This window comes from Phocoena phocoena, chromosome 3, assembly GCF_963924675.1.
Source record: "Phocoena phocoena chromosome 3, mPhoPho1.1, whole genome shotgun sequence".
NCBI classification, from domain to species: Eukaryota; Metazoa; Chordata; class Mammalia; order Artiodactyla; family Phocoenidae; genus Phocoena; species Phocoena phocoena.
In genome coordinates this window covers 117,155,864-117,169,518 of record NC_089221.1, presented here as the reverse complement: position 1 = coordinate 117,169,518, position 13,655 = coordinate 117,155,864, and the positions used below count along the sequence as shown (strand labels likewise).

The 13,655-nt window shown below is 41.7% G+C and overlaps 1 protein-coding gene across 1 annotated transcript in view; it reads right to left on the bottom strand.

Moving 5' to 3' along the window:
* The window catches only part of UBE2D2 (ubiquitin conjugating enzyme E2 D2), a 58,383-nt gene extending 45,626 nt beyond the window's left edge, over positions 1-12,757 (bottom strand). The window contains exon 1 of the mRNA XM_065873203.1: positions 12,283-12,757. Within this exon, the coding sequence (XP_065729275.1) occupies positions 12,283-12,306 (24 nt within the window). The 5' untranslated portion in view covers positions 12,307-12,757. The remainder of the gene's footprint in view (positions 1-12,282) is intronic.
* Positions 12,758-13,655: the final 898 nt, after the last annotated feature.

Below are 13,655 nucleotides of genomic sequence, written 5' to 3'. Positions count from 1 at the left end.
TGATGTAATAGGTAAAGTAGGGGAGGTTTCACAAGTAATTCCCCATTACTTACAACAATGTACCTTTATCAAAACATGAATATTTCTAAATATATGCAAAGATCCCAAGCTCATAAATTACCAAAAGAAGCCACGGCTCCTGACTAAACTTTAACACTGAAGCTAAATTAGGTAGGTCTGAATCTTAAACTGGATAGTAAGTACCTAGGTGTTGGTCACATCAGTATCTAAAACTTTCTGTAGACATAAAAATACTTCATAATAAAAGATTAAGTTTCGGGACTTTAAATTATGGTTCTTTCCAACTATTTCTAAGAATGGAGACTAGTTTATACAGGTTACTAGTATAATTATCAAAATTGTCTCATAATAATAACACTAAACTAAAATTATGGTTTTAGTTTTTTCCAAAAATGGGCTATAGAAAATGCCATATTCCCTAACTGGGAAAAGTGCATGTGGTCACAATCACTAGATTGATTTTTCCATATGTGTTTTAAGTAACAATTAGCATTATTACTTTAAACAGTTTTTAATCTAAATATTTATGTCAAACAAGTCCTATATTTTAATTTGTTTTTTAAAATACTGAGGCTATCCACAGGGGAATGGGCATGACCAGTGCAGGATGTCCAAGATAGGACAGAGTTAAGAAGGGCACCCCTAGGAGAGACGGGGACAAAGAATCGTATCTATGCAGGTGGGCCACAGCAATGGGAAGTTGATTATACACAGGGGAATTGATCAAATGAGTAAATACATTAACGGAAGCCAGGTTTTTCACTGTAAGAAAAGGACTCCCAATTTTGAAAGGAAAAAATAGGGTGAACCCTATGGTACTGGACTGGAATTAGAGGCACTGGTGTGAACTCATGGTTTTTGATATATATAGAGAAAAGTAAATCTATACATACACATATTCCCCTAGCTACATCCACTGATTACACTGAGAAAGCCTGGAAACAGTGAGATTCCAAAAGCAATGAGCATACCTAGCATCCAGATCTTGGTTTCTAAATACCATTCACCACTAAAAAGACCAAGGGATCCTTGGAAAAATAGATGATAAATGAGCTAGAGCAAGGAAAGTAGAAGAAAATGCAGGAAACATCTTTTTGTGCCAGAACTTAAAGAAGTGCTCAAATGATGGGGAAAAAAGCAAATTGGGGACAATTTGAGGATTAAAGTAAATAATAATAAATTATTAAAACCCACATGAATAAAATAGGAAATCATGAGTCCATACAAATATAAACTTTAAAATGAGTAAGTTAAAATTTTTGAGTAACAGTGTGGCACCCAGACTCCAGGTTGGCTCCCAACGATCCTGAACTCCTAGTATTCACACCCTTGTGCAGTCTTCCCTGCCACACTGTACCAGGGGTAATCTGTGAGGCCAACAGAACATGGCAGAAGTGATGGTATGCCTGTCGGTTCTGAGATTAGGTTATAAAAGATACTACAGGCTTTCACTTGGATGCTCTATCTCTCTTAGATCACTCTGAGGGAACCCAGATGCTTTGTCTTAAGCACACTCAGGCAGCTCTGAGTCGGAGAAACCCACGTGGGGAGGAAATGAGTCTGTAAGTCCAGCAACCCACAAGGAACTGAGATCTGCCAACAACCACGGAGTGAGTTTGGAAGGAGATCCTCTAGTCTTCAGAGTACTGCAACCCTCGGCAACAGTTTGGCTGCAACCTCAAAAAAGACCCTGAGGGCTTCCCTGGTGTCACAGTGGTTGGGAGTCCGCCTGCCGGTGCAGGGGACGCGGGTTCGTGCCCCAGTCCGGGAGGATCCCACATGCCGTGGAGCTGCTGGGCCCGTGGGCCATGGCCGCTGGGCCTGTGCGTCCGGAGCCTGTGCTCCGCGACGGGAGAGGTCACAACAGTGAGAGGCCCACGCGTACCGCAAAAAAAAAAAAAAAAGAAGACGACCCTGAGCCAGAACCACCCAGCTTTTAGCCATTCTTAGATTCCCAATCTTCAGAATCTATGTGATAATAAATGTTTATTGTTCTAAGCAGCTAAGTTTTAGGGTATTTCCTTATGCAGCAATAGATAAAGAGTAAAAAAAGAAGAAGTACATATATTCAAAGCATCTCCATACAAATTATTTACTCATTATAAAAGGAAAAAGAGTAACTTTACAGTATGAAACCTGGTAGATATCACCTTAATCAAGTGATGGAAGTGAAAATTCTCAGTAATGGGTCAAACTGAAATTGTATACCACCTGACAGGATGGAATGAAAAGAATCCAACCAAAATCATGTACCACTTGATAGGATGTAGAGACAGACATAGCATTGCTTCTGTGACATTCCTGCCAAAGATGCATGACCTAAATCTAATCACAAGGAAATATCAGAAAAACACAAACTGAGAGACATTCTGCAAAATAACTGGACTCTAATCTTTAAAAGTGTCAAGGTCATAAAGCAACTATACTTTAATTTAAAAAAAGTGTTGAGGTCATGAAGCAAAGGAAAGACTAAGGAATTAAAGAAAACTAGAGATAGATAACTAAATGCAACAAGTAACTACAGACTGGATTCTTTCCTATAAAGGACATTATTGGAACAACTGGCAAAACTTAAATGGAGTCTGACGATTAGATAGCAGTAGTATCTCAATGGAAATTTCCTAATTTTGATGGTTATACTGCGATTATGTAGCAGAATGTCCATTTTGTAAGAAATACACATTAAAGTATTTGGGGTTGATGAGTCATCATGTTGGCACCTTACTCTGAAATGGTTAAAGAAAAAGATGTTCCAGGTATTGTATTTGCAACTTCCCTGGTAGGTTTGAGATTGTTTCAAAATTTTAGAAAGATAAAAACAAAATCAGAAAAGCCCAACCGTAATTACAGCAGTCACTTTATTAGAATTTGGGGATTAGATGGTATACAGCATTGAATGGTCCCTAAAACGGTATGTGGCACATCTTAATTCCTTGGAACTATAAATGTTACCTTATTTGGAAAAAGGGTCTTTGTAAACATAATTAAATTAAGGATCTTGAGATAAAATCATCTTGGATTACATGGGTGGGCCCTAAGTATAAGATCAAGTGTCCTTATAAGAGATAAAAGAGAACACCACACACAGAGAAGGTAGTGTGAAGATGAAGGCAGAGACTGAAGTGATGCAGCCACAAACCAAGGAATGCTTACAGTCACCAGAAGCTGGAAGAGGCAAGGAAGGATCCTCCCACAGAGCTTCCAGAGGGAGTGTGGCCCTGAAGGTATGCTGATTTTGGACATTTGGCCTCCAAAACTGTGAGAGAATAGATTTCTGTTGTTTTAAGCCACTCAGTTTTTTGTAATTTATTACAGCAGCCCTATGAAACTAATACAGATGGTATAAATGAGGACATTTAATCTAAAGAAAATCACTCACTCCCATTAGCATACTATTATTTTAAGAAACCTATTTCTAAACTGTTATCACCGCAGCTTCTGTAAAATTCAGCTTTGATTTCAAATGTTTTATCTGCCATACGCCCTTAAGAAGTTGGCAAAGGAGTGCTATCACTTATATAGGCACTGATGTTCTACAAGTGGTGCGGGGACATGCTCAAAGGACAGCAGCAGATACTTCTATTACAAGATTATGTTAAGAGAACTGTTTTCACGTCTAGGCTTACAAAAGTATCACATTTATTGGAAACGTATTAAGATAACAATAGTTAGAACTTTGTTGAAGAAAAATTTGGAACTCAGTCTCTTTTTTCATTTAGAAATATTAGAAAACATCACTTTACAACATCAGGGTATATTTTTTTCCCTTTTCTTTTTTGGTTGGGGTACCAATGAAGGTGAAATGCTAAACAGACACTTAACACTGACACCTAAGATTTCAAGATTCTACCAATTTCATGGGTCAACATTACTGGGCAGTTAAGCCAGTGGTAATTAATATTAAAAACTATCTTTTGGGTTTCCCTGGTGGCACAGTGGTTAAGAATCCGCTTGCCAATGCAGGGGACACAGGTTCGAGCCCTGGTCCAGGAAGATCCCACATGCCGCGGAGCAACTAAGCCCGTGTGCCACAACTACTGAGCCTGCGCTCTAGAGCCCACGAGCCACAACTACTGAGCCTGCGTGCCACAACTACTGAAGCCCATGCGCCTAGAGCCCGTGCTCCGCAACGAGAAGCCACTGCAATGGGAAGCCCGCGCACCACAACGAAGAGTAGTCCCTGCTCACTGCAACCAGAGAAAGCCCGCGAGCAGCAATGAAGACCCAACGCAGCCAAAAGTAAATAAATTAAATAAGTTTAAAAAAAAACACAAAAAACTATCTTTTACATGGTCCATATTTTCTTTCTACTCATCCCCCACAGGCTTGCAGGGTATGTGACACTATCCTCATTCTATAGGCAAGGAAGCTGAGGCCAAAAAAAAATCAGTGAAGTAACTTGCCTAAGGCCACAGGGTTAGAACATGACTCAGTAGGCATGCTGCTCCAAAATCCTACTATTTTTTTCCACTATACCACTTGCTGTTGACTTTCATTAAATGTTGCTGGCAAAAACTGAATGCCTACTATGCATCAGGTACTGGGAATATAATAAGTAAGACAGGGACTTTGCCCAGAAAAGCTCAGTCTAGAGGGGGTAATAATCAATCATGTCTACACACTAAGAAACAGTTCTACAGCAGAACCCTACTGCCTGCATTACTGGGGCATGTTTCACAGAGAAGCGGTCTGTTGGATCTCCAAGGATGAAGAAAGAATTCAGGAGAGAGTGGGTTGAGAAGGCATAAGGAAAAGCACAAAGACTAAAGGAAAATAATTCTGAGAAAGATCAATTAGAACTGTTTCAATTACACTAATATTTCTCATGAGACACTAATATGTATTATAGGAATAAAAATGGCAATCTTTTTGTCCTAAATTTTATCCACTTTTAATATGTTTTTAAGAAATACTACATATTTCCACGAATTTAAAGCAATAATTTGCCTCAAGAAACTTGCACACCATAAAGCAAATTATATCTGTGTTCCGATGCATAAACAGCATTTAACCATGGGTATTACCTGACTTCAGTGAATTATCCTGTTTATTATCATAATTCAATATATATTTGAGAAGTTATTTAATCAAAGCTTATTGAATACTAAATATTTCTACATTCTCCATGGACTTATAGCTAGAATATGGAAGGGTTTTTTTGGTTTGTTTGTTTTGTTTTGTTTTGCGGTACGCGGGCCTCTCACTGTTGTGGCCTCTCCCGTTGCAGAGCACAGGCTCCAGACGCGCAGGCTCAGTGGCCATGGCTCACAGGCCCAGCTGCTCCGTGGCATGTGGGATCCTCCCGGACTGGGGCATGAACCCGTGTCGCCTGTATTGGCAGGCGGACTCTCAACCACCGTGCCACCAGGGAAGCCCCATGGAAGTTTTAAATGAAAAGCAGAGTCCTTTGATTCTTAAGCCCGAAAAACCAGATTATTTAAAAATAAACATGAGCAAAGCATATACTTTTTATTTTTTAATTAGGTGATCTGTCTGCCCATGAGACAATTAATAATGTTGGTAGTGGCCTAATTGCATGAATATTGCAAAACATGCAGTTTTAATTCTTTCTTTTGTTGTAGTGCACCTGCCTGAAACAAATTTTCACATTATACTATAATGAAAACAATACAGAGTAACACATCATTTTTTTCTTTTGGCCATGCCACACGGCTTGTGGGATCTTAGTTCCCTAACCAGGGATCAAACCCAGGCCCTCAGCAGTAAAGCGTGGAGTCCTAACCACTGGACCACCAGGGAATTCCCAAGAGTAACACATTTAGTGCAGCACCTGATGAGGATCCCTTTCATTTTCTTAAAATTCTATTCTTTAGGTGTTTGTTACTTTATAGCAAAATGACAATGAATAATGTTTCATCTTAATATATTTTGTTTTTAAGTTAATTTACCTATTTTTGTGCTTGTATATTATATATTGATTATGTTAATTAGCTTACCTAATTGACAGCCATTTGTGCTGTCAATTTTAATCCAAGTGTGCATTATTTCATGAACTTTTGTTTGTACCCATAAATAATATTAGTTTGAAAAGTGTTCTAATAACGTTAGGAAATACTAACGTTATTAGAACACTAGATATGAGAAAGGAGGAGAAAGTTTATCAAAAGTTAAGGGAAATGAGTAATAATGTGAGTATAATCACATTAAGTGTTACAAAACTGAGGTATCCATTGAATTTGGCAATTAAGTAATCATCAGTGACCTTACTGAACAGTCCCAGAACAGTGAACAGACACTATTCTGTCAAGAATTTTGGCACTGAAATGCCAGAGATGGAAGGGATAAAGAGGAGGAAGGAAAGGAATCAGCTCTAGGGGAGAGGAGAGTTTAAAAGTTTTTTTGTTTTTTTTTTAGGATGAGGAAAGTCTTAGACAAGTCTGGATGCTTAGGAGAGTCAGAGAAGAGATTAGAACTAGGAGAGCAGGGACAATTACTAGAGAGCAAGGACCTGGCAAAAAGAATAGGATGAAAAGTAAAAGTTAGCTTGCAGTGGGTAAAGTATAGATTCTTCAGAGACAAAAGGGAAGAAGAGCAATGACTAAGGTATACTTGGAGCAATGGCTGGCTCCATAGTCAAGATCGAATGCATCTGAATCCTGGCTTTTCCTATCATAGCCATATAATCACAGGCAAGTTTGTTTATTTCTCCAAATCTCCATTTTTTCTTCTAACCTGGGGAGAACAGAATTTTCATAGGGTTGTTCAGAAGATTCAGTCATTCTGATACGGAGTGAGTACTCTAAAGATGGTAGCTGTGGTGTTTGGTTTTTCTTTTTCTTTTTAAAGGCCTCAAAGGAAATTTGAAAGAATTCACACAAATTTCTATTTCCTCTACAGAATAGGTAATTGGGTCACCTACTGAGATTAAAACAGAATGTTTAAGGAGACCGGACAGTGATTCTTAGTCTTTTGGAGAGATTAAAAAACCCATTTGACTATGATGAAAGATATATGGAGGACAGAACATCAAAAATTTGCATAGTTTCTTATTTTTCTGCTTTTTGGAATTGAAACCCACCCCCTCCCCCCAAAAAATCTACATAGTTTTAAGGGAATTCATAGACACCTCTCCAACAATAACAAGAGATGTTGAGGAAAAAATATTCTGGTTCCAGGGCATAGTTTAAATATCCAATTGTTCAAACAAAAGAAAAAGTTTGCATCCTCTGGATTTACATACCTAACGACTACCTACGAGTATAGGGCCTGCCAGAAAAGACACTGGGCACAGTCAAAAAACCCAGGTTCTTTATCCAGCCCTAAGTCACATGGCCTTTTCAGACAGTAGCTCTGAGAGGTGATGCAGTGCTAAAATTTTCTGATTCTATTACTTGAAATCTCACTTGACTGTGCAGACAAAAGAACAAATGGTACTTTATTTCCTATGTCATAGTTTAACATGATTTTGAAGGTTAGTCTGGGAACCTAACCACCAAAATTTTATTTCTACAGAAAAAACAAGTGTGCTCCTTCATTTCTGGGATGAGGCTGCAGAGGTTGCTGGCAGCATCAGGCATGAGTCAGGTATTCCTATCCTGGGAACTGCCTAGGATATTTTAGCAGCCCTCTCTCTATGGACTAAAATATCCAAAATTGGGCTTTGTCAAAACTTCCTCCTTGTCAGTCAGCAGTACAGTAATACACACTGGGAGACTTAAAAAAAAAACCCTAGGTTTATTAAGTTAATGACGGCTGTTTAAATTACATTTAAATAGCAACCCAGAAGAGCCAAATGAAGTTTCTCAATTCAATGAACCTTTGCGAAACAAAGAATCCTTTTCTAAAGGAAAAAATAAAAATCTTCCCTGAGATTTCAAGAAGCTTATCTTTTGGAGTAAGAAGGTATGTCTGGAGCTTCCCTGGTGGCGCAGTGGTTGAGAATCCGCCTGCCAATGCAGGGGACACGGGTTCGAGCCCTGGTCCGGGAAGATCCCACATGCCATGGAGCAACTAAGCTCGTGCACCACAACTACTGAGCCCGTGTACCACAACTATTGAAGCCCGCACACCTAGAGCCCGTGCTCTGCAACGAGAGAAGCCACCACAATGAGAAGCCCACGCACCACAACGAAGAGTAGCCCCCACTCGCCGCAACTAGAGAAAAGCCTGTGCGCAGCAACGAAGACCCAACACAGCCAAATAAATTAATTAATTAATTAAAAGGATGTCTGCTTTCCAAGATAAAACTAATTCAAACAGTCATCTTCTGTCAACCATTTATTATACTGAAGTTCCAAATACTCAAGACTATTTGCTAATTTGTTTCATCATTTTGACTGGAATTCACTGGATCCTTACCTCTGATAAGATTAATGCAATGTATGATATCACACTTCTAGTACAGTATTTTAAAATAATCTTAAAATTAGTACTGTTACAATGTTACAACTCCTTTCCCATATCCTTAAAAATCACCCTTTGGTAACTGGCAATCTTAGACATTTTGAAAGTATGTAGTCTACAGAAAGATGATTCATAACATGAAACAGGATCGCAATGAAGTTAAGAGTTAAGATGTAAACTTCTACCATGGGATCAATGCATCTACTAAATTGGCTTTTCCTATGACTATAACCATAAAGAACTTCACCAAAGAAGTTAATTAGAAGTTTACAAAAAACTACTGATACTTAATTGTACCCATTTACATAAAACAATACTTTGACACTTTTAAAAAGACAAAGTATGGTTTAAATGATTTAATCCTTACACTCCTGGTTACTTGCTGAACCTCAATCTTCGATTATTTTTAATTCATATACTAAACTGGTGCCTACCAATCTACAAAAAAGTGTGGTGGTGTCTTTTGGTTTTGTTGTTTTTAATTTGAATTGGCTGCCAAAAATCTGGATTTGTGGCTTCCCTTAAAAAAAAAAAATCTGGCAACTTTGGGCACAGATCCTGGCAATAGCAACATTTGGAGGGGGCTGAATAGCAGCTGCCCTCTTCTAATAGCACATGCAATTTCTAGCTCCCTCCAATTCTCTTTGCTCACTTTGGTCACCTGCCTAGCCATCAGAGTTTGAAATCTTTACTTTACTGGAAAATTGACTGACTGGGCTTTTCAGGGGCCTTAAGACCTTTAATCATAGAAATACAGTAAATCAAGTGATAGCCCTGGCATTAAAGCTATGTATTCCAAATGTTAACTAGCACGACACCATTAAAATGTACAAGGCACTATCATTGTTAAGAGCTTTTTAGTATCTTAACTTTGGTCTGTCTTCAATTCTTCAAAGAATCATGATATTCAGCCTTTTACCCTTCCTCAAAATAAAGAAATTAACCTTGTATTTCAATATCATGGCATGCTAAGAGCAACAAAAAGCTTCCTGCATCTGTATAACAAAGGTAAAGAAGAAAAACAGGAAGCAAGTAAAAAAAGGTCTCTGATCAGTCAGACCACACAGTTCACAGAACACATGAAGCCCTCTTCACTCAGAGCCTACTGGATCTTATTTTAGACATAATTTTAATAAGCTCAGTGATCTGGTTTCCCAGCCCACAACAGATGAGACGCAGCCAACTGGAAAAGGGCTGGGGGTGGTGCTGCTAGAGGCAGACACTCAAAGCATCAAAATCAAAGCTGAAGACTGATAATGTCAGCAGAAAACCTCAAAACGTAGCAGGCTGGGGCCATTTGGTGTAGATACGAACAATCCCAAAGGGTCCCAATCCCTGCACACAACTACAATGGATGTTCAAAATGAAACCTCTTTGGTAAACTCTGTTAAAGCATAGGTCAGTTGACCTTAAAGTATATATCAAAATAAAGTCCACCAAAAGCTTTTTCCAAAAAAGTCATGGCATTTAAAGGACTGTCAGATTCACAGAACATTATTTCCCTCTGTCAATGAAACACAAGATACTGAATTCCTAAAGATGCCACATGTCAAAAGTATTTGTTCTTAATAAAATTTTATTAGAACCCAGATGCAGTAGTTCATGATATCTGAAGTTGAGAGGTATTTAAGCAGAACTATTTTCTCAGAGAATAGTAACTGGGAAGGTTCAAGACCAAGATCAGTTATGTAAGCCAAGTATGTCTTTGGGGGATTCCATCGCAGATACATTACTAGGGCTGAGGGTGAGATAGGACTGGTCTTATCCAAGTCTGCATTCAATTTAAAATTGGTGTCATACAAAAAGTTAGGGGAAAAAAATCTCCATTTTGTTTTTACAATCTTATTGACTATGACTAGTATGTACACCAAAAATAAATTTTATTTTTCTAATCCCTGGCAGTCTCAGAAGTTGAGCCATACTTTGAGGATGGCTCTAGGTTATAAACCAGGTGAAAAAAAGGTTAATACTGAGTTTTAGAAGTTCAAATTATCATTGTGTACACTTGATTTTCCTTATTAAAATTTTAATAAGGGCATCTTTTAGAGAAAATCTAGAGAACATGTAGTATTCAAAAGAAATCATATTATTGGAGGCAAGGATATTAGAAGATTAAAATGCATGTTTTGAGTGCTATTTCCTTTTCTGAAAAAACCTCCATAACATACATATCAGAGTAGAGATTAAAGGCTACATTTCTTGATATGTAAGTGATCACACATTATACTCACTCTTCTTCAGGTTTTAAAAATAAGGCCACAATCTTCCACACGTATAATCTCAAATTGATAACTTCTCAATTAGTCTTTAAAATCTCATAACTCCTTAAAGCCTTAAAAATGCATATGTATTATTTACTTGGAAGACCTGTCCTCAGTGTGCTCCTGCTCCTTAAATGGTTAAGAGATCTTTGCTTAAAGTTCAAGCTTCTTTTAACAAATAACCTGCTTCATTTTAGTAGATTTACTCTGTCTAAAGTCTGCCCTTTTTCATTTGATAGAAATCAAAGTCAAAAGAAGTTGGTGAGGATCTAACCTAATTTACAGTAACCACTGGGATTAATTCCACATTAAAGGTCTTTGATCAAGAATGAAACGAAGACAAGCTGCTGAGCTGAGGTGTTTAAACTGACCAAACCTGCATTTTCACTGAGTTTAAGGCAAGGTGAAAATTGGTTCTCTTCCCCTTGCATCTCTATCCCATCCTTTAGGATGGATAATCCCAGGATCTACTTCTTACTGGCTAGAGGTTTAACACAGCCTCTCCAAGTAGCCAAGTGAAACACCAAACAAAAATCACCAGTGCCACTTCCCCACTTCTGAGAAGAAGGAAAAAAAGATAGTGAGAGGTAATAGGAGGTTACAATATTAGAGGGAAGGGAAAAAACCCTAAACTTTAAGCTAAGCCCATACTCCAAAGCAATATTAGAAAAACCTCTGTAGAGGCAACTACAAATAAATAAGCCTTCATCCTAAAGGGCAAAGAAATCCTTCCTAATGGAAAAAGGTAGCAAAATACCTCCTACATTAAAAGGATCTCCCTGAACATATCACCTAATTTAAGCGTTAAAATCCGTTTTGCGAAGAGAATGTAAAAGGAAACTTTATGAAATTCTCTCCAGTGGTTTTCAATTTTCAGGTTTCTACCTCTACCCTTGACAATTTAACAGCTTTTCTATTAAATCCATTCCTGCAAACTGAAGTGTCAGTTTCTGACTACATTTGGCAACCTCAAGGAATAAAACGCTTCTCCCTCTACTTCCCTCCTGCCTCATAAAAGTCATGTTTATTTCCTCCTGAACTTCCTACTCTTAACAGTTTCTGGACGAGTTAAGTGGACCGAAGCGTGCGGCCACTAAGAGGCAAGTGAACTCCAGAAATATCTGTGGATCGGACAAAAAGGCTTCCTCAGTCTGCCTGAGATACGGGCCCCAAGCTCAAGTGGTTCTGTGGAGGGAGCCTAGGCAAGTGGGGGTAGGGGTTTTATGGGCAGAGATGGGGCATAGAGCCCTTTCGACCTCCGTCGATGGGGCCGCCCAACGCCCCAGTCCCAGCACCCCCTCCCGGCACGGCTGGACAATGGCCCTCTGGCACAGCAGTCCCAGGCCGGGGAGAGGCCCTGGGACTCCATACCACGCGGGGCCTAGAGAGGAGGCCGGGAAGGAACGCTGAGCCGGCGAACATACCTCCGGCCTAAGCGCGGGCAGCGCGCCCGGGCCTCCGTGGGCGCCATCACTGGGAGTGGGGTGTGAAGGCAGCCCGGCCGGGGCATCGCCGGCAGCCGGGTCCAAAGAAGCTGCGAGCCCGGCGCAGGCGACGGCGGGAAGTGCAGGCCGCAGCCTGCTCAGCCGACCCACCCGGCAGCCCGACCCGCCAAAGCCGACCTTTGGCAGCTTACCTTGTGGATTCTCTTCAGAGCCATCGTGGGAGGCAGGTGGAGGCGGCCCCCGGGGCGGGAACAGGGGCAGGGGAGGGACGGGGAAGGGACGAGGGGGCGCGAGGCCGCCTCGGTGATCGCGGGTCGGCCGGAGAAGATGGGGAGTTCCGGAGCGCGGGTCCGGCGGGACGGACTTGGGGCCGTGGCCCACTCGGCTCCTGAGCCTGCCGCAGGGGTCACCGCATCACCCGGCGGCGGCCCCTTTATGCGCTGCCGCCCGAGCCGCCGCCGCCGCCACCGCGGTAGCTGCCTCTTCCTTCTAGGCTCAGCGCCGCCTCCTCAGCCGCCGCGGATCCCTCCGCCAGGGAGCAGAAGCCCAGGCCTCGGGCTCGGCCGGCGCCTCTGGGTCGGACGGTCGGAGGTACTGCTTGCTGCAGGTGGACCGAGGGACGCGCGGGCGGGCGGCGCCGCCGGGGTGGGGCAGGCGGAGCGCGGGGTGGGCCCAGGCCGAGGGGCAGGTCGGGAGAGCGGGGATTGGCGGGCCGGGAAGGGAGGGCTGGGCCGCGCCGGCGGCGGAGGGATACGGGCCGCCCCTGTGAGTACCTTACGCGCTGTAGCCGTCGCCGCCACGGCCGCCCAGACGATGACGCCGCGAAGCTCAAGGAGGAGATCTCGCGAGACCTGTGGTGCGGGTCGCAGAAGCTCGCTCGCTCGCTCGCTCGCTACGACCGATGAGTCCCTTACTTGTTTGTGGTCCCTCATTCGCGTGACATCTGAGATCAATAAACAATAAAAGCGAATGTTTTTCAGATCACCCGACCATCCCCAGAGCATAGACGGACCCGGGAAGAGCACTTAGGTCCATTGCAATGTTCCTGAAGGAGGAAGGGACTTGTCCAAGGTCACACAGCTCCACAGTGGCAAAGCTGGGACTTCCCTGAAGTCGAGAGTTTCGTCAGATCCCTCCCTGGAAGCCGCGTGGCAACAGCCTGGGCACCTGCGGGAATGTGGTTGTACAAGCACGCCGCAGGCAGCCCTGAGATGGTGTTTCCGACAAACGCCTCAGCTGAGAGACAGTTTGAATGTCTCAGCCACTGACATGTCAGAAGTGCTCTGCTTGGTAAATTGTTACAAATAGGCACTGTAGCTGTTACCTCAGGGAGAAAAACAAAAAAACCAAAAAACTTGCAAAACGTGTGCTCCAGTAATTAAAACCAACCTTGCGTTCAAATCACCATCAAAAGCAAGGTTAGAAAACCTATTCTGGGGTTGTTTTTAGAAGATGGAGGCAAAAAGCTAGTTCATTGAGCAACTACTCTGTGTCAAACCCTGCACCAGGACTAGTGAAATATAAGGCTCACTGGTTTTATAAGGCCTGGGCTGGGAGGTGCTTT